Source organism: Paramisgurnus dabryanus, chromosome 9 (assembly GCF_030506205.2).
Source record: "Paramisgurnus dabryanus chromosome 9, PD_genome_1.1, whole genome shotgun sequence".
In the NCBI taxonomy this organism is placed as follows: domain Eukaryota; kingdom Metazoa; phylum Chordata; class Actinopteri; order Cypriniformes; family Cobitidae; genus Paramisgurnus; species Paramisgurnus dabryanus.
This window is the reverse complement of record NC_133345.1, coordinates 13,241,209-13,262,193: the sequence shown is the minus strand read 5'-3', so window position 1 is coordinate 13,262,193 and position 20,985 is coordinate 13,241,209. Positions and strand designations below refer to the sequence as shown.

Genomic DNA, 20,985 nt, shown 5'->3' with positions numbered 1-20,985 from the left:
CATACCATTAGAGACCAACAAAGACCAATACACTGTAGTGTGTTTTGGGCCATATTCCATTAGAACCAATAAAATTCCAAATAAAAACAATAGAATTTCTGTGATGGTGTCTATTGTTTTTTTAGCAGGGCCATCAGTTGTTTAAATTAACAACAAAAAGAAAATGACACTAAGCCAGGGGTGTTTTTATAATATATAATAAATGAAATAAAGAAATTTATGAGTATTTTTTAATCTTGTTTTTTTGTATAAATCAAACCCGTATGAGGTTTATACACAGCACACAGTCAAGTGTACATTATTAACATGCACAAACATAAGTTTAAATACTACCCAGTGTGATGCATTTTTAAGCTTTAATGTTGTTGGAGGCAGTGTAAAACATGTTAACAAGGAACATACCAGCTGCTGACTTATCTTCTCATATTAGTGTATTTTATTTGTCAAAAACATTGTTGATTGAACTACATAAAAATACTACATACACACTTTGGTGCGATATATAAATATTGTAAATCAATGGGTTTCTTGACTAATTAATTAAGAAAAATGACAGCTCTTGCCTCTAACTCAATGTTTTTCAATGGCTCACTATGAGCTTCTGGGAACTAACTGAAGTCTTCATGAATCACATGACGAGCTTTTGGACTTCAGGTGGCAAAACTCTGTTTCTCTATGGCTCTGGTTGCTAATCTGCAATCTTTTCCCAAGCAGTAACAAGTCTCTAATAGCCCCACTCTCACACCATTCTTTGTGACACACACACACACACACACTAAACTGAACAACTGCTTTAAAGAAAAAAAATGTGTGTGTTCCAGTTTATATTGGTCCATCCTGTCTGCGCTTCTGCTCTGGTAGAGGACACTGTACACGCAAAGGCTGCAAGTAAGAAGTGTCAACAGATAAACACTCTTTTAATGTTGAAGATAATAACACCCCTTCATGTACAATATTATTTGATTTGTATTTCTTTAGGTGTGACCCAGGATTCAATGGCCCAGCATGTGAGCTTGCTTCTCAGACCTTCCCTGCGTTTCTGTCAGAGAGTTTCTCAAGCGTCAGACTGTCATCCTATCACACCTTCTCATCATTGCGAGGAGCAGAGGTCAGCTTCGCCTGTGGGGTTTTAGCCAGTGGGAAGGCGTTGGTCTTTAATAAAGACAGCAGAAGACACATCATTACAGCCCCATTAGACAGCTCACAGGCCAGGTACACACACACATATGCTTTTTGGGCGCACTCATATCATACCTAACCCAACCAAACATTTACATTTTACATTTAGGCATTAGGCAGACTCTTTTGTCTAAAGCAGGGGTCATCAAATGGCGGACTCCAGTCCGAATCCGGACCGCGAGATGCATCCATCCGGACCGCAGAGCCTTTTGACGCAATTAAATAAATAAATGGCAATTACTTTTTAACGTTATTATAAATCACTTAAAGGTCAGCTCAGTAGCGTTATTTGGGTCCTACATCGACCCAGGTTTGAGTGCTGCGCGCCGGTGTCCAAACAATCACAGACAGATGTGCAGTGAAGAGAACAGAGAGCGGCACACACCAATACAATTTTCGATGACTGATAAACAATGGCATTCTCATAAATTAGGAAAGCAATTAAAACAATAATATACCTACTGTAATTACTGCAAGTAATATAACAAAGGCAACATCTGTGATATTACTTTATCTCGAAAAAAATGTTAACAGTAACAGTCATCAAAAAGCTTGCATATCAGCTTAAAAAAAATTGGTATCGGTATCGGCCGATCACGAAGATAACGTATCGGTAATTGGTAGCGGCTGCAAAAATCCTGATCAGAGCATCCCTACAATTTATCGCCCTCTTAAAGCTACTAGTGATTTTTTTTTTATTTCTTTTGATAATGTACTTGAACAATGTGATGGACAATAAGTCATTCTCTTAGGTGACTTTATTTTAAATTGGTTTGAGAAATCATATAGAAACAAACTTAAAGACATAAACAAATTACACAACTACTAAATAAACTAACTCTTATATATTTATATATTTTTCCACATAACAGAATAATAATAAACTTGTCCAAATTATGGCATAACACAAATGCTACTGTGGGAATTATGTTGGTGACTGAAAGCATCCAAAATAATTCAAAACTCTGTTATATTTTATCATCTGAAGTGCAGTCACCCTTTGCCTAGAAATTGCTAAACCATACTTGTGTCATTTGTTCAAGAAGCCTCTTGAAGTTTTACTTTAAACTGAATTTTATCAAAGGACTTTACATTTAATCTGGGCTCTTATTGACAGCTTTTTCTGTAATATTCAGGTAATCTATTTAAAAAAATAATATTTTAAAATAAAATTTTATTTTTCTAATAACAGAAATTAATCTGTTTGGCACAGGTACAAACATAATTTTGTGCATTTAACCATACACCTTCAGATTAAAAGATTTTTAAAATCATAGTTAAAGGAACAGTATGTAGGATTGTGGCCAAAACTGGTATTGCAATCACACAGCTGGTGGCCAATACACAAAATGACAACATAAACATCATTTGAGGGGCTGCAACTCCACTTTTTAAATGACAATATCCTGGCCAGACCACTGTTGTCAGTGATATAAGTATTTGAAATGAAAATGATTTCTTAATGTCTAGTGACATATCAGGGCCATTTTATGATTATTTTATATACATTTCTTACATACTGTTCCTTTAACATTTTAGTCAAGTGTGCCCAAACTTTTGGCCTCAACTGTATATATATATATATATATATAAAACTTATGGTTCCTGATGATGTCTCCTAGAGGTAGCATATAAAGAGAACAGGATAGGACCTTGAACTGATCCCTGCGGTACGCCATATTAAACTGGGGCGTGATATGACTCTTCCTTATTTACATAAACATGATAGTGGTTGGTTAGATATGATCTAAACCATGCTAACACCTGACTATTGATGCCAACATAGTCTTCTAGTCTATCAAGTAAGATTGTGTGATCTATTGTGTCAAAAGCTGCACTTAGGTCTAGTGCAGTCAATTCTTATTATATTAATAAGAATTGAGATTTCACCACCATGGGATGTTAAAAGGGGATCATTCGTAACTCTAAGCAGTTGTCGGAGCCACTATTCTGATTTATGATTATATTTAATTTTGTTGTCTTTTTTCTGCTGCCATCTACTGGCATACCGGTCACTGCATGGTGGAGAATATATAACAGCTGAGCCTAATCAGCCGGCAGAGCATTCCAGTGGAAGAGACACAGTTTTCAAACAAAATTGGGGCTCCTGTTTCTTTGTGTTTTTCATCTTGGAATATTGTTGTGAAACTTAAATAAATGGATAACAAGAAGGACAAGGTGCCCTGCGTGTTGAAACTCTTTAATACACTGGAACCAATCAACAATTCAACAAGGAATTGGCTGATACAAGTTTGAAAACTCTCTTAGGAATGGATTGAATGGAAAGGTCTCATTTTGGATTTTATGTTAAAGAGGACAAATTCCTGTGAGTACATATGTTTATTTATGGATGAAATGGAAGGATTGGAAGCAGCAGTCGCTATGGCAGAAAAAGACTCTTTGAAATGGCTTATTGGTTCACGCAGAGGGAGATTAGGAGTGTGTATCCGAAAAATGAATGAAATTATAGCCAGAAGGACTGAGACAAGAGATGCAAATGAAGTAAAGCAACTACTAATTGCATTTAATAATGCTCTTGATGAATTGGAACAAATCAATGAATCAGTGGAAAGTTGCAGTCAGTAGAGGAAAGAAAAATAGAGCAGGAAACCTGGTATTATCCGAAATTGATATATTTTAAAGAATTTATATCTGAGACACAAGCTTGGCTTGAAACAAAAGCACAAACTCACAGTGAAATTGAAATTCCACATCAAGCAGATCGGACAGATCTTGAAGGTAGTATTAACTTTGAGGACAGTGTTTCTGGAATTATACGAAAACGAGCCTCATTGAAGATTTCAAAATCCAGTCATTACTCCTCATCTACTGCCTTAGAGCATCTAAAAGCTGAAGCAGAAAGGGCAGCTTTACAAGAACGAGCCGGTGCGCTAGAAAAGAAGGAGCAATTGAAAATAGAAGAGACAAAGCTAAGAACAGCAAAGGAAAAATTAGTCTTGGAAACTGATATTGCAGCCACTATAGTCAGTGTTTCCCATAGATCTGAAATTTACTTGTGGTGGTAGCTGGTGAAAAGGGCAATCATTATCCACCGACAAAAAATGGTATACTATACATGTGACAAAGAACTTATAATGTGTGACACAACACAATACTTTGATTTATTAAACATTAATATTAATTTCACATTATAGTTCATTAATCTAACCACCCCAAACTTTCTTTGCCATAAACAAAGCTGACACTGTTTGTCAAAGCACCACGAAAACACTTGATGTTTTTGCACTGATATATGAAGTAATTTGATGACCTCTTTTATCAAACTCAATATACAATACTATGTATAGCCTATTAATAGACAGTACAGGTCTATAGATTATAAATGTGACTGATGTTATAATGGTAATAATTTCTATTAGATAGGCACTTTTACTGCTTCTATTTCGAGATGGTCCTCACTGCGGAACACAACATCCAGGGGGCGGGGTTGGATCTAGATCCAACTCCTCCCACTTTATATACTTTGTTCCGCCAAATGAACCAGTATATTTGCGTTGTTGCAGCCCGCAATTAGTTGCAACCTGTGGTCACCAACGCTTGCTCTTATCAATTTAAGTGTACGTTTGATTAATAATATAGTTGAGAAAGATTCATAATTTAGAAAGTATCACAGTTAGGTGTAAGGGGAGGTAAGGACACGTTCCCGACAGTTTGATATCACTGAAGGGATTTATTTGTACATTATCCCACTTATTACACAGCTATTCCTATACGAGTAAATATATAAACTTATTTATTTGATATCTTTTATTAGCAAATTTAAAAAAAAGTAAACCATCTACGAGGGAAACCTGTTTCCTAATGGCTGTAAGCAAAGACGTTAAAACAAGTTCAAAGTCCATACAAGATAAACATTCAATTTATTAATTTCTAAATAACATGCCATAGCCTATATATCTTAATAATTATGCGTATTAATACTGTATCCATTAATAGGTCTTAAACTGCATGTGGTAAGATTACTCGTAGTAGGCTTACCCGAAATGTTTTACTCCAAAACATTATAGCAAAAAACTTACATTTCACCCTAAAGGCACTACTTTTATTGTAGTCATAAGTGAAGTTAGTTATTATGTCAAAATAATAACTTAATTTAGTTACGACTAAATGCGGAAATGGTAACGCAGCAACACGTGTATGACGTGTCTTGTGGTAAAACTGGCGACCAATGGGATCTCTGGATCGGGATCCAGCTCCGCCCCTGGATCTAAATCCAACCCCGCCCCCTGGATGTCGTGTTCTGCAGTGAGGCGCTACTGTCTATTTCAAATTCTCTTTTGCTGATTAAAAAAGCTTAATCCACTAATTATTTCAGATTTAAAAGTCTACTTGCTGTCCCGATGACAGACTTTACATTACAGCTTTGCGTTTTTTATATCCTGAGTCAGCTAAAGCTTTGCTCGTTCAGTATAAGCACTGCTTTTTGCTACAATCTCTGTGCAAACTGTTTAGATTTCAGTAAAGATATGGTCTATTAATAATAAGATTATAAAAAAATGGAATAAAGAAAATGAAGCTGCGCGTGGTCTGAAACAGCACTCGAGCTTCCAGGTTTATAAGAGCTTTGAAAGAGAAACATGCGGAGATGATATTAATGCATATTTGGATGAAGGCCAAGTAAACGTTGATCTTTATAGTGAACAAGTCCTTACACCAGCTAAATATACAACTCTTGGGGCAGTTCCTAAGACACCATTTCAGAGGACAATGCTAGGGCAGGCTGCTCAGCCTTTTCCAAAGGTTAAGGCAAGAAGTCAGAATTCTGTAAGTCAGCGTCTTGACTCTAGATCTAACACTGGACAGCAGAATAATCTGATTGAAATATTGCTTAGGCAGCAGAAATTGGCTCTACTTCCTACAAGGGAAATTCATATTTTTGATAGCAATCCTATTCATTTTATGTCATTTATAAGATCATTTGAGCATGCAATTGAAAGTAAAACTCAAGATAGCCAATATAGGCTCTATTATCTTGAGCAATACACATCTGGGCAGCCTAGAGATTTGCTCCGTAGTTGCCAACATGTGGATCCAAACAGAGGATACTTTATGGCAAAGAAATTGCTCATAGAGAACTTTGGTGATGAGATAAGAATATCCAATGCCTATATTAATAGAGCAATGAATTGGCCCAATATTAAATCAGAAGACGACAAAGCATTGCAAGCATATGTTCTTTACCTGAGAGGTGATGTAGTGCCATGCAAGAACTCAGCCACATGGATGAACTTGATAATTCATCAAACCTTAAAATCCTACTGTCAAAATTACCATACAAGATAAAGGAAAAATGGAGATCGACAGTGTACGATATCATGGAACGATGAAAACAAAGAGCTAATTTCAATGACCTGGTTGCATTTCTAGAAAAGCTTGTGAAAATAGCTTCTGATCCCTTATTCTGTAATCTAACTGATTTCTCTATAAGCAAACAATGTCCAAAGGGTGCTAGTGTAGGTTAAGGTTGTAGGTCACATGCCAGCTCCTACTAAGTCTAGAAGCAGCTTTGTTACTGCAGTCTCAACAGCAATTGGTACTCAAGATCAACAGGTAAAGAAGGGAATGAAAAAATCTTTCCAAGGCTCTAATATGCATGTTAAGATGTACTGTTTGTTTTGTAAAGGCAACCATTTAATCACCCACTGCCAGCAATTCAAAGAACAGCCAAACAAGGAGATGGGTAGAAATCCTAAAGCAAAGGGGTCTGTGTTTCGGTTGTCTGATGAAAGGTCATCTTGGCAAAGACTGCAAAAAAAGAATGATCTGTGAAATATGTAAAGGTAAGCACCCAACCCTGCTGCACAAAACAAAGGAAGACTATGAAAGAAAAATAATGAAGATAAGGAGAGTGAAACTGCAACTCAAATCGTGAATCCACCAAAACCCTGGAAGAAAGAACTGTTAGTAGTGGTCTTGTCTCTCTGATTGAATGCAGCCGTGGTGCAAAAGCATGTTTACTTGCAATTACACCTGTACAGGTAAAACTGGTTAAAGGAGTTAAGATAGTGACTGCTTATGCCTTTTTGGACCCAGGCAGTTCAGCAACATTTTGTTCTGGTCAAAAGAAGAGCCGGTCACGACCTATGAGATAAATGACTTTGAGGTTAGTGATATATAGGGAAACTCATTATATCCTTTATCTAGAGTGTATACACAGAACCTCATTCATGTTTCTAAAGAGAACATTTTTAATGCTAAAGATCTATCAATATGGCCCTATCTGAAAGATGTCAAATTAACAGAAATTAATGCTGAGGTTGAACTTTTGATTGGCATTAACAATCCAAATGTAATGGAACCATGGGAAATTGTAAACAGTAAGAACAATGGACCGTATGCTGTGAGAACAGCCCTGGGATGGACAGTTAATGGTCCTCTTGATTGCTCTAAAAGCGACAATACGACACCAGCTGAGGTGAGGGTAAACCGAATTTCAGTTACGGATATAGAAGAATTGCTCATTAAGCAGTAGAAATCAGGGGCCTCATTTATCAACAGTGCGTAGAAAATGTTCTATATTTGTACCTATGAATGAAATTTAGAATGTGCCTAAGTACAAAAAAATCGGGATTTATCAAACGTGCACACGTGGTTCGTACGCACATCAGTAAGTAATCCTTGATAATAAATCCCACTTGTTCTTAAGCACCATGCTCGTGCACGTTCATGGTCATTTGCATTCCGAAACGCCTCCAATGAACCATATATGGTGACAACACCTCCCGTTATAAGTCACGTGGTTGTGCTTTTTCCCTCATGGCAATAATGGCAAAGAGAGCAAAAAAGAGGAACTTTACAGACACCGGAATGGATGATTTGCCAAGTCTTCCAATAATGCAAGATAAGCCACAGTGTCAAGCATTTGACGGAGCTTTCTTACATAGGGTTAGACACTAATTTCATTAGTTAACTTCAACACTGATTTGCAGTTACTTTATTAACAGTAATCATTTTTAACACCTTGGGGTGGATAATAAATAGGCAAAGTGTTCTTTTAACGCTGGGGATGGACGGTCCTGTGTAGTATCGCTATTCTACCACTAGATGCAGGTGTGCGTATATTTACACACATTTCTACGTATAAGTACAATTTGATAAATTCCACACTTTGCGTAAAACTGTTCCTACGCACACTTTACGCACACTTCTGTGCGTACGTACGCTTGATAAATGAGGCCCCAGGATTTCTCTGAAAGATTCTATGATGAGAAGAGAGAAATGTCTGTTGAAGACAAAAGATTTATAAGCATTGTATCCAACAACATAATATTGAAAAGTAATCATTATTACTTTTTACATTTTCGCCAAGATGATGTGATGATGCCGGATAACAGACAGATAGCACTTCAACGGGCAACAGGACTTGTTAAACGGTTGAGGGGGGATGAAGTCTACCATAGAGAATTCAGTTATTTCATGAAGGACATGCTACAAAAAGGATATGCAGAAAAGATTCCCCAGGAACAACTCAACAAGTCAAATGGAAAAGTTTGGTACATACCATATCATGCGGTGTACCACAAACGTAAGAAAGCTATAAGCATCATGTTTGATTGCACTTCCTCTTTTAGAGATGTATCCCTTAACAAAGTGCTTCTCTAGGGACCAGATTTTACAAATAATCTTATAGGGGTTCTGCTAAGATTCCGACTTGAATCGGTTGCATTCATGGCAGACATTCAAAATATGTTCCATCAAGTCAGAGTTATTCCAGAACATACTGACTTTCTGGGTTCAAGTTGACAAAATGGGTCAGTAACTGCAAAACAGTCTTATCTTCACTATCTGAAACTGAGAAAGGAAGCCCAATTCAAGAATTGGACTTGGAAAACAAAAGACTGACTGTTGAACGTGCCTTAGGAGTTAGAGTGGGATACTGAGAAAGATGTGTTTTCATTCAACTTTGACATAAATCAGAAATCTCTCACTAGAAGAGGTATACTCTCTGTTGTCAACACACTGTATGACCCCCTTGGTTTTTTAGCCTCTTTCATATTAAAGGCCAAGCAGATTTTGCAAGAACTCTGTAAAGCAGGATGTGGTTGGGATGAGAAAATCCCAGAAATCTTGCTTTGTCTATGGAAGAAATGGCTAGATGAATTTTCCAAATTCCAAGATGTATCAAATCACCAAATTTTGGGGAGATTAAAACTATTCAGCTTCATCATTTTTGTGATGCAAGTGAGTGTGGCTATGGAACAGTGAGCTACCTCAGATACAGACAGTAATGCCAAAAACCAAACTGAGACATCCTTTGTTTTTGCCAAAGCTAGAGTAGCTCCTCTTAAACAGATTACCATCCCCAAGCTAGAACTTACTGCTGCTACACATTGATCGAATGCTAAAAACAGAACTGCAATTGCCTTTGAAAGTTTCAACTTTGGACGAACAGCCAAACTGTATTAAAGTATATTAACAATGAAAGTTCTCGATTTCACACCTTTTTAGACTGTCCATAATCCGAGACCTATCAAAGCCAAGCCAATGGATGTTTATAAATTCAAAGGACAACCCAGCAGACTATGCATCTCGTGGATTGAGTGCAAGTGCTCTGATGGAAACAAAACAATGGCTGCATGGCCCAGATTTCAGACAGTATTCTGATGCATGTATAAACTATGCTATCGACCTGAATGATTCAGCAGTAAAAAGGCCTACATTAGTCAATGTACTTGCTTTAAAGGAAGAACCAACAAGTGCTACAACCAAACTGATTGAACACTAGGGCAATCAGTTGTAGGCTAGTTGTTAGAGTGCCGTGCTTGTAACCCAAGCTTTGCCGGTTCCAGGCTCACGACCGGCGGGTTGCGACTGTGATTGTCATTCTAAATCCTTTCACTGAAAGTTCCAATGGAACTAAAAAATCCAATTATTCTCCCTAAACATAGTCATATATCTAGACTAATCACGAGACATTATCATGAGAGCTGTGGTCACTCGGGAAGAAACTGCATGCTATCTAAACTACGCCAACACTATAGGTTACCTAGTGCAAACAGTCTGGCAAGAAGTATTATTCATCACTGTATCTACTGTAGACGTGTTCAAGGAACAGTAATCAAGCAAAGAATGGCAGATTTACCTCAGGATCGTATAACTCCTGATTTGCCACTCTTTACAAACACACAAATTGATTACTTTGACCCTATTGTGGTATGGACATAAAGCGATATGGAGTAATCTTTACTTGTCTTGTATCACATGCTGTGCATCTTGAAGTAGCAAATACCCTTGATACAGACATTTGTATAAATGCTATAAGAAATAAAATAAAAACAATCAGAACAGACCAATGAACTAATTTTATTGGAGCACAGAAAAAATTACAGGAAATGTTAAGAACTCTGAAACATAACACCATCCAGAATGTTCTATCTGAGGTTGGTGTAAACTGGATTTTCAACCACCCAGCTGCAGCACACTTTGGGGGTGTCTGGGAAAGATTAATCGAGTTAGTCAAAAAGGTTTTATATTCAGGAACGAAAGAACAAAAACTTGATGATGAAAGTCTACATACAGCAATGTATGAAGTGGAAGCTATTTTGAATGACCGATCCATTACATCTGTATCAAATGATCCCAATGATCTAGAACCTCTTACTCCCAATCATCTCCTTCAATTAAAACAATGTTTTCAAAAGGAAGATCAATATTCTCGACGAAGGTGGAAGCAAGTGCAGTATATTGCCGTCCTTTTTTGGAAATGTTGGATAAAGGAATACCTTCCATTAATGCAGGAAAGGAATAAATGGAAACATTTAAAGAGAAACCTCTTACCTGGAGATTTGGTACTAATTGTGGATGAAACAGCTCCTAGAAATTCCTGGCTGATGGGAAAAATCATTAGGACTCTCTACCAGACAACCAAGGTTAAGTAAGGGTAGCTGAAGTAAGAACCAAAACAAGTACGCTACAAAGACCCATCAACAAACTTTGTCTACTTGTAGAAAATTCTAATAACGGGAATTAAGAACAAAAAGGAAACTTAAAAGGTATAATACTTGACTAAATACTTCTGCAATTTAATTTAAAGTTATAAAGTAAAGTTGTATTCATGCTTTAGTTTTGGATCCTTAAATTGTGTAATTAAGATTGTGGAATCCACAATCAGGGGCTGGAATGTTGGAGCCACTATTCTGATTTCTTATTATATTTAATTTTGTTTTCTTTTTTCTGAGTACTCCGCTGCCATCTACCAGGGTACCGGTCACTGCATGGTGGAGAATATATAACAGCTGAGCCTAATCAGCCGGCAGAGCATTCCAGTGGTAGAGACATAGTTCCCTTTCAGTCGGTCACTACGACGTCACGTCGTGACCGACGAATTGGGAACCGCTCCACGGGTGACCTATCTACTTCGAGAAACTATAAAAACGCCAATGAACTTGGCATGCAGGTATTTGCATAATGCCGGCGCCGCCCCGCCAGGTGCGTATATAAGCCGCAGGTGCACAATACCAAATTAGCTTTTTGCTTCGAAGCCGGCAGACACCTGCTCTCGAGAAGCGTATACTGATCTTCGTAGATCCCTGTTCTTGGAGGAAAAAGATCTCAGCTTGCTGAAGTTGGTTGGGCAAAGACACCTCAGCGGAGGCTCGCAGTGTTTTCTCCACCCTTTCTCTCTCTCTCTCTCTCTTTTTTTAGGACTTGAGTTGAGTGAGTGTGTTTGCCTCTCCCTGTGTGTTTCACCAGCTCGCACAAAAGAGTGATTTCCCTAAAAGAGCAGCACGTTTGAGCTTTGTGTCTTTTTAAAGACAGTCACTCATTCGTGTCACGGTCGGGTGCGTCTTTTTAAAGATGGCATTCCGCCCGTGCTCCGTTTCTGGATGCGGTGTGTTCATCGCTCCCCGGGATGGCCACGAGCGCTGTGTTTCATGTCTGGGGCTCCAGCACGCAGAGGCAGCGTTGCGTGATAGTTCATGCTCCACTTGTGAGGGCATGACTATGGCGGATTTGCGGAGACGGGTGTCGTTTCTCAGGGAACGGCGCCCGCCTTCCAAGTCTGGTGCTGCTAAGGGCGCAGCTACCAAACTTGCGAAGGATGACCTCCGTATAACGGTGCTGGGTCGGTCTGCTGGTTCGTCCAGCAGCTCCCAGCGCCCTGATCCGTTGCCAGCGGAGGTCCCGATGGAGACGAGCAGCCCGTGTTCTACGGTGTCCTCGCGCTCTGTCGAGCCTCCACCGGACGCGATGTCCACCGTAACGTCGGAGGGGGTGTTGTCAGCCTCGGACGTCGATCCAGATCCGCTCCCGCCTTCGGGTCGGGTTGCGGGTCCTGCGTTCGACCCCGAGATGGCAGCCATGCTCGCTCGGGCGGCAGCGGCGGTCGGCTTGGAGTGGACTGAACCTCCCCCACCTGAACTGTCCCGCCTCGATGATTGGTACTTCGGGGGTGCCAGGGCTTCTCAGTCCTCGCCCCCGGTGCCCTTCTTCCCCGAGGTGCATGAAGAGCTGACGCGGTCGTGGAGAACCCCGTTTTCCGCCCGGAACCGGCCGTTTCAGCCTTCACCCCTCACCTCTCTCGAGGGTGGAGATGCCAGGGGGTATACTGGTATCCCGTCAGTGGAGCGGCCGGTCGTGATGCAGTTGTGTCCGGCCGGTGTCGCTTCCTCCTGGCGGGACCAGCCTACTCTCCCCTCACGGGCTTGTAAGCAGTCTTCGGCGCTGACCGGTGCTGCTTACAAAGCTTGTGGGGAGGCAGCTTCAGCCCTGCATGCCATGGCATTGCTGCAGGTTCATCAGGCTAAGGCTCTGAGGGACCTGCACGCGGGAGGTCTCGACTCGGCGTCGGGCGTGCGATGTCTACCCTGGTAGTCCAGGAACGCCATCTCTGGCTGTGTCTGGCGGACATGAAGGATGCTGATAAGACCCGGCTCCTGAATGCTCCGGTTTCCCAGACCGGCCTGTTCGGCGAGACGGTCGAGGAGTTTGCCCAGCAATTCTCCGCGGCCAAGAAGCAGACTGAGGCCATAGCTCAAATCATGCCGCGTCGGAAGCGTCCTGCGCCTGCCCCGTCCACGTCGGCGCCTCAGCCTGCTCCTCGCCGAGGGCGTCCTGCGGCGGCCGCCTCCGTTCCTCCCCGGGGCTCTTCTAAGAAGCAAGGAACCGGTCGCCAGCAGCCCGCCCCGCCCGCTCAGCCCGCTCCGAAGGGTGGAAAGAGGAGATCGAAGCGGCCCTGAGACGGGCGACCTAGAGATGGAGGGGATCGCTCTTCGGGAGATGGTGAAGGCACCACTCCCCCCACCGGAGGAGGGCCGGTTGGGGAATCTTTTGTTTCATTTTTCTGTTCCGCCGACTTTTCAGTCGGCACCCACAATTCCACAAAAAAGGCGAATTCCACTTCCTTCTCTAGGTCTTCAGATGAGGGCCGGAGACACGAGCGGGCTCATAACCCCCCCTCGTTCTCCGACTCATCAGAGGAGTTCGAGAGCAACGCACGGGCTCATAACCCCATCGCGCTCTCTGACTTCTCAGGGGAGAGAAGACCGTCACGGGCTCATAACCCATCGTCTTCCTCCCCCTTCGCCAGAGGGTGCATCGAGTGGCGTGAGGTGTCTTCAGCAGAGCCTCCCTTACTCACCCACCCAGCAGCGGACTCAGGTGAGTGTTATCATGCACAACACTGCTGTCGGTGCGGCCAATACGCACACACCGGCGATCACCTCCGTTGCGCCCGCCGCGGGTACACCGATCGTGCCTTTAGTTCCTCTCGCACAGTGTCTGGGGGCGTGGGAACAGCTTCCCAGCCCGTCGCGTTGGCTTTTACGCACGATTCGTCTCGGCTACGCGATCCAATTTGACCGGCGTCCCCCCAAATTCTCCGGCGTTCGTTTCACTGCGGTGAGAGCTGCCGATGCGCACGTCCTCCGTGCGGAGATCGCTGTCCTACTGGCGAAGGACGCGATCGAGCCGGTCCCTCCAGCCGAGATGAGGTCGGGGTTTTACAGCCCTTACTTTATTGTACCCAAGAAAACCAGCGGCTTGCGACCGATCCTGGACCTGCGTTCGCTGAACCGTGCACTTCACAGAATGCCGTTCAAGATGCTGACGCCCAAGCGCATATTTCCATGCATTCGTCCAAACGATTGGTTCGCATCCATCGACCTGAAGGACGCGTACTTCCACGTATCGATTCTCCCCCGGCACAGGCCGTTTCTCCGCTTTGCGTTCGAGGGGCGAGCATACCAGTACAAAGTCCTCCCATTCGGGCTCTCTCTGTCTCCCCGTGTATTCCCCAAAGTAGTGGAGGGGGCTTTAAAACCCCTGAGAGAGAAAGGTGTGCGCATTCTCGCGTATTTAGACGATTGGCTCATAATAGCTCAAACACGTCAGACGCTGTGCGATCACAGAGATTTAACTCTAAAACACCTCGCTCGTTTGGGTCTTCGGGTCAACTGGGAAAAGAGCAAGCTTTGCCCCGTGCAGAGAATCTCTTTTCTCGGGATGGAACTGGACTCGATCGATTTGACAGCTCGTCTAACAGAAGCGCGTGTACAGTCGATTCTGACTTGCCTGAATACATTCAAGAGCAAGAGCGCGGTCCCGCTGAAACAATTTCAGAAGCTCCTGGGGCATATGGCAGCAGCCGCAGCTGTAACTCCGCTCGGACTGCTTCATATGCGACCGCTTCAGCATTGGCTTCACGATCGAGTCCCGAGGAGAGCGTGGCTGCGCGGCATTCACCTTGTTATCATTACACCTGTGTGTCGTCGCACTTTCACTCCGTGGTCAGACCGTGCGTTTCTCCGAGCCGGTGTGCCTCTGAGACAGGTCTCCAGGCATGCAATAGTATGCACAGATGCTTCGGACACGGGGTGGGGGGCCACGTACGATGGGCTTGCGGCTTCGGGGGTCTGGACGGCACCCCAGCTGCATTGGCACATAAATTGCCGAGAAATGTGGGCTGTATATCTTGCGCTCGTCCGTTTCAGCAACGAGTTACAGGGCAAAGATGTATTAGTTCGCACAGACAACACTGCGACCGTGGCGTACATCAATCGTCAAGGCGGTTTACGCTCGCGTCACCTGTCGCATCTCGCCCGTCATCTCCTCACTTGGAGTCAGAAGAATTTGAGGTCTCTTCGTGCCATTTACATCCCGGGCACGCTCAATGTAGAGGCGGATGCGCTCTCTCGGGCTGCGCGTCCCGGCGAATGGCGACTCCACCCCATTGCGGTTCAGCAGATTTGGAGACGTTTCGGCAAAGCGCAGATAGATCTGTTTGCTTCCCCAGAGACGACCCATTGTCGCCTGTTCTATTCACTAGCCGACGACTCGCTCGGCGTGGATGCATTGGCACACAGCTGGCCGCGAAACATGCGCAAATACGCGTTCCCTCCGGTGAGCCTCATTGCGCAAACCCTATGCAAAATCCGGGAGGACGAGGAGAGCGTGCTGTTGGTGGCACCGTATTGGACAACCAGGAGTTGGTTTCCAGAACTCTCTCTCCTCGCGACAGCCCCTCCGTGGAAGATTCCCCTGAGGAAGGACCTTCTTTCTCAACAAGAGGGCACATTATGGCACCCGCGCCCCGACCTGTGGAACCTCCATGTGTGGTCTCTGGACGGGGCACGGAGGATTTGAGTGATTTACCGCAAGAGGTATCTAACACTATTGCTGCTGCGCGAGCGCCGTCTACGAGACAGGCTTACGCGCTTAAATGGAACCTGTTTGTCGACTGGTGTTCTTCCCAAAGTGAAAACCCCCGAGAATGCCCGATTAGTGTTGTGCTTTTATATCTCCAGCGCCGTTTGGAGAATAGGCTGTCACCATCCACTATTAAGGTCGATATAGCTGCGATATCAGCTCACCATTCACCCGTAAACGGTAGGACAGTGGGTCAGCACGACCTGGTCATTAGATTTCTTAGAGGCGCTCGAAGACTGAATCCTTCGCGTCCTCCCTCTATTCCTCCTTGGGACCTGTCCTTGGTGCTGAAATCACTCCAGGAAGCCCCATTTGAGCCTCTGCATAGTGTGAGTGTTAAATTTCATACTATGAAAACATTAACTCTCCTCGCTTTGGCTTCTGTTAAGAGGATAGGGGATATTCATGCATTTTCGGTCGACGAATCGTGCCTTCAGTTCGGGCCGGCTGCATCCAGCGTAACACTGAGACCCCGGCCCGGCTTTGTGCCCAAAGTTCCCACCACTCCTTTCAGAGATCAAGTGGTGAACCTCCAAGCGCTGCCTTTGGAGGAGGCAGACCCAGCCATGGCTTTGTTATGCCCTGTTCGTGCACTACGTGTGTATATAGACAGGACGCAAAGTTTTAGGACCTCAGATCAGCTCTTTGTTTGTTACGGTGGTCAGCAGAAAGGAAAAGCTGTCACCAAGCAGAGGATGTCCCATTGGATTGTGGATACTATAGCCCTTGCATATCAAAAGCAGAATGTGCCTTGTCCATTTAATTTACGTGCTCACTCTACACGCAGTGTGGCATCATCTTGGGCACTGGCTCGCGGTTCCTCGCTAACAGATATTTGTAGAGCTGCAGGCTGGGCGACACCTAATACGTTCACAAGATTCTATAGTGTTCGTGTCGAACCGGTTTCCACTCGGGTTCTTTCTACTAACTAGTTAAGAATGCCGAGGGTCGGCTCGTGTGTCGGCTTGGAGCCTCTGTTTTGGTGCTGTACATTTGCACCAATATGGAAGGCCATCGGGGCAAAAACGTCTAAAAAACTGTTTTTGCCTCTCCTCCACCGCCCTGATAGCTGGTGTTGCGGAGCATCCGCTGTCAACCTATCACTGATGTATTCTATGTAAACCTGTGTAGGTTAGGCGTCCACATTTGTCCCCTACGTGGGGTTCATTTGTGTGTATACTCCGTGGGGTTCTAATCCTCCACGTTTTTCCTTAGCAGAGCCTGCTCTGCATCTCTCAGCATACCATGTATTGTTCAGAGACTTTTGAGCAACCTGTCGGTTGTTTCATATATTTTTTTTTGTCATCCATTTAACCTTCTTAGGGGATGGCTTCCGCAGTGTTCTAGCTCCGCTCAGTTTAGACGCTTCCCCAGTTCGCTGCTTCACTATCGTGGGTTAAGGAACAGGTAGTGACCGGCCTTCTGCATTCGCCTTAGGTTCCGCCCCTTATGTGGAGGGCGGAGGGCTTTTACAGACACTGGAAGGGTTCAGCTGCAGTGGCGTTTTGGTAGGGATTCCCAATTCGTCGGTCACGACGTGACGTCGTAGTGACCGACTGAAAGGGAACGTCTCGGTTACGTATGTAACCCTCGTTCCCTGAAGGAAGGGAACGGAGACGTCACGTCCCGTCGCCACAGTTTGCTGTTCCATTGCTGTTTTCAGGCCGGGCACTGTTGCTCGGCTTCTCAGCAATAATATAGCTAATTTGGTATTGTGCACCTGCGGCTTATATACGCACCTGGCGGGGCGGCGCCGGCATTATGCAAATACCTGCATGCCAAGTTCATTGGCGTTTTTATAGTTTCTCGAAGTAGATAGGTCACCCGCGGAGCGGTTCCCAATTCGTCGGTCACGACGTGACGTCTCCGTTCCCTTCCTTCAGGGAACGAGGGTTACATACGTAACCGAGACGTTTTCAAACAAAATTGGGGCTCCTGTTTCTTTGTGTTTTTCATCTTGGAATATTGTTGTGAAACTTAAATACATGGATAACAAGAAGGAAAAGGTGCCATGCGTGTTGAAACTCTTTAATACACTGGAACCAATCAACAATTCAACAAGGAATTGGCTGATACAGCAGTGCTGTCTCTGTGCTATGATAGGGTTTTCAAACGTACTATTATTCACTAAGAATGCACATAGCTGGCTTGCCACTACTTTTTCTAATATTTTAGAAAGAAAAGGGAGATTTGAGATAAGTCTAAAATTATTAAGATCTCCCTGGTCGAAGTGCTGTTTTTTAATGAGCGGTCTAAAAACTGATTTGAAAGCTGTGGGAACGTATCCTAGTTCTAGCTATGAGTTAAATAGAATAAGTCCTGGGTCTGACACAACAGGGAATACCTCTGTTAGTAATTTTGTTTGGAACAGGGCCTAATATACATGATGATGATTTGGATTTATTAATTTTGAGAGCTCTTCCAGGGCTCTACAACAACTTTTTGCACTGGTAGCCTTACATTTTTTCTTAGGTGCACCTGCACAAAAATTAGGTGCACCCAAATTTTTGACAATCACATTTATAGTTCACCCAAAAATGAAAATTCTGTCATAATTTACTCACTCTCAGGTTGTTAATGATTTTTATTTTTGGTTGAACTATCCCTTAACACCGCCCCATGGTGGTTTAATGTACAGAATATAAACATGTAGGCTATCATTTTCATGCTGTCATTCCATTTTACTTATATGAGTCATGCACAGTCCTGTTTGATAACCCGAATCCACACATTAAAAATATCACTTGACCCGTTATCCGACATCAGCATCAATTTATTTCATACCCGCCCAATTGACAAAGACTGCAACCGGCTGCACCGCAAATCGCAAAGTAGAAACCTTTAAAGATCTTCATGCAGAACATTGACAGAAATAAGCACAGTGCCATGATTGGACAAATATATTATTAATGTGAAACTTTGTGAGTGTCGGCAGATTGACTGCTGAGCGGTCAGCAGTGTCTGAAAACTCATACGCGCTGCACTTATATTTATAATTACCTGATAAATTGATGATATGATTGCAGTGCTTCCAAAGGGATGTCGAAAAAAACTCAAGTAGAATGTTAAATGTTTAAAGTTTAATGTCTCTTTCACGCCGCCCTGCGTAAACCCGCGCCGGTGATGGCATATGAGGTTACATCTTGCATGACCTTAAATTACCCAAAATTATAGTTATAATGATAAAAGTAAAACAACATTCAAAATTGTAAATGGTGTACCTTTATTTATGTAAAGTTACACTCACAATAATAACAAAACATTGTGTTTTTAAAATAATTAAAAAAGAGTGTTTTGTGCTGCATCGGTTTTGGTGCGTGTCACACAAAAAAATAAACTCATAAAGGCTAGGCTACTTTTGAATTCGTTTTGTTAATTTGCTAATTATTTAAGTAAAACACATTTCGTATAGGCTTATTTACTTTATTATTTTTTTCACCAAAGAAAGACGTAATCATCATGTTCTATTGATTTTAATGTTATTTGCGCATGAAACTTAGGAGAATTATTTATAGATGAGTCAACAACGCAAATCAAGGAATTAACTTATTTCTCTATTTAAGACTGTAATAGCGATACAGCAAATGCCGAAAAAGTTTATAGGATTAGATTTGGAAGTAAGATTATGATGAAAACAGCGGTCCTGGCTTTTTTCTATTAATTGGGGGCACGCGACATCATTGCTGTTCGGGTTTACATACAAATAATTTTTCTTTATAAGAATTATGCTCTGGCTTGGTTGTAAGAGGCTCATTAATTCCGTCTTCGGACCAGGGCTGATGTGACGGGAGGTTGATGTCAGAGAGCATTGGTTATGATCTTCGGACAGATCAGACCTTAACTTAACATTCTTTGCGAAAAAGTTGTCAATCGTTCTTTTCCTCTTCTCTTATCATCCACGGCTAAATCCACTCTGTTTATCTGACGGACCAAGGCTACTCACCTTTCTCTGTCTGACTGGAGTGCACACGCATTTTTAAACATACACACACGTACATCTGGACCACAGTTTTTTCCTTCGAACGCCTGGGATTTTATTAAGTCGCACCATTGAGAAATTGAACACTTTCGAGCCCTGTCTTCTGTTGTAGTAACAATTGTAGTAACAATTGGTTTTTGCAAGAGTGCAGGAGAAATTCAGGTTGGAAATTTGTAAATAGATAATACAAACACCTGATAGCAATAAGCCCTGGTGGCGGATCAATTAACAAACCGCTCCGAAGTCAGCAACTGCTTTGTAAATGGCGAAAAAGTGTATCTTTATTCTATCTTGTTATTATTATGACCATGCTGGTTTCTATGGATCATAAGTGTATGCTGTTGCCAATTAACTTGGCAATGCAATTCAATGGCTGTTTCCAAATACTTTTAGCCTAAATTAAAGCCTCTTTTTATTTACAAGTGTCTAGTATGTTCATTTTAATGGTCGCGGGTTGAAAAAATATATTTAGTGGTCCGGGGCTGACCAAATTTTTTTATAAAAGCAGGACTCGGGGGTTGGAAGAAACCCAGACCCGCACATCACTAGTGTATATGTTTCTGTGTATGTATACTGTATCTCATGTTTGGCAGAAGCAAGATTCTGTAGGACCTGGGTGATTTTTCTGAATATCAGTGGACAATTTAATTGCTCAGGTCAAAAAAGAATCAGCTGGATATAAACTTTTGAACTGGGTTAGTTTTTAGAAATTCTGTTACTGTTCTGTTTTGCAATCTTTCTGTAAACATTTCTTATGTGAAATATCTTGTTCAGGGTAGAACTAAATTAAAAACAAACCCCAAATTCCTTTTCTTTTCCCCAAATTTTCAGCATTTTCCAGAATCTGCAAGGTGTATTAGGGTTGTGCCGATAGGCGATAGTATCGTGTATCGACGATCTTCAGACATATCGCCAATGGCAGTCTGTCATGGCGATAGTCATGACGATAGTTGGCGAATGGTTGTTATTATTATTATTATCATTATCATAGTTTAACATTAACATACACATTGCATGCTTTTTCTCACATGAGAGTTTGTGGGCTTCACTTTACACAGAGAGCTTGTAAAGAGAGAATTCCTTCTTAACCGCCCCTTTTCTTAATGCGCGCGTCTTGGACTCCTTCAAGCACTTCATTCACGTCATGAGCAGCTGCGCTT

At 42.6% G+C, this 20,985-nt stretch overlaps 1 protein-coding gene across 1 annotated transcript in view; it reads left to right on the top strand.

The window, feature by feature from the left end:
• reln (reelin) overlaps positions 1 to 20,985 on the top strand; it is a 379,183-nt gene that overhangs the window by 204,956 nt on the left and 153,242 nt on the right. The window contains exons 17-18 of the mRNA XM_065275748.2: positions 822 to 888; positions 979 to 1,212. Coding sequence (XP_065131820.1) covers positions 822 to 888; positions 979 to 1,212 — 301 coding nt within the window. The remainder of the gene's footprint in view (positions 1 to 821; positions 889 to 978; positions 1,213 to 20,985) is intronic.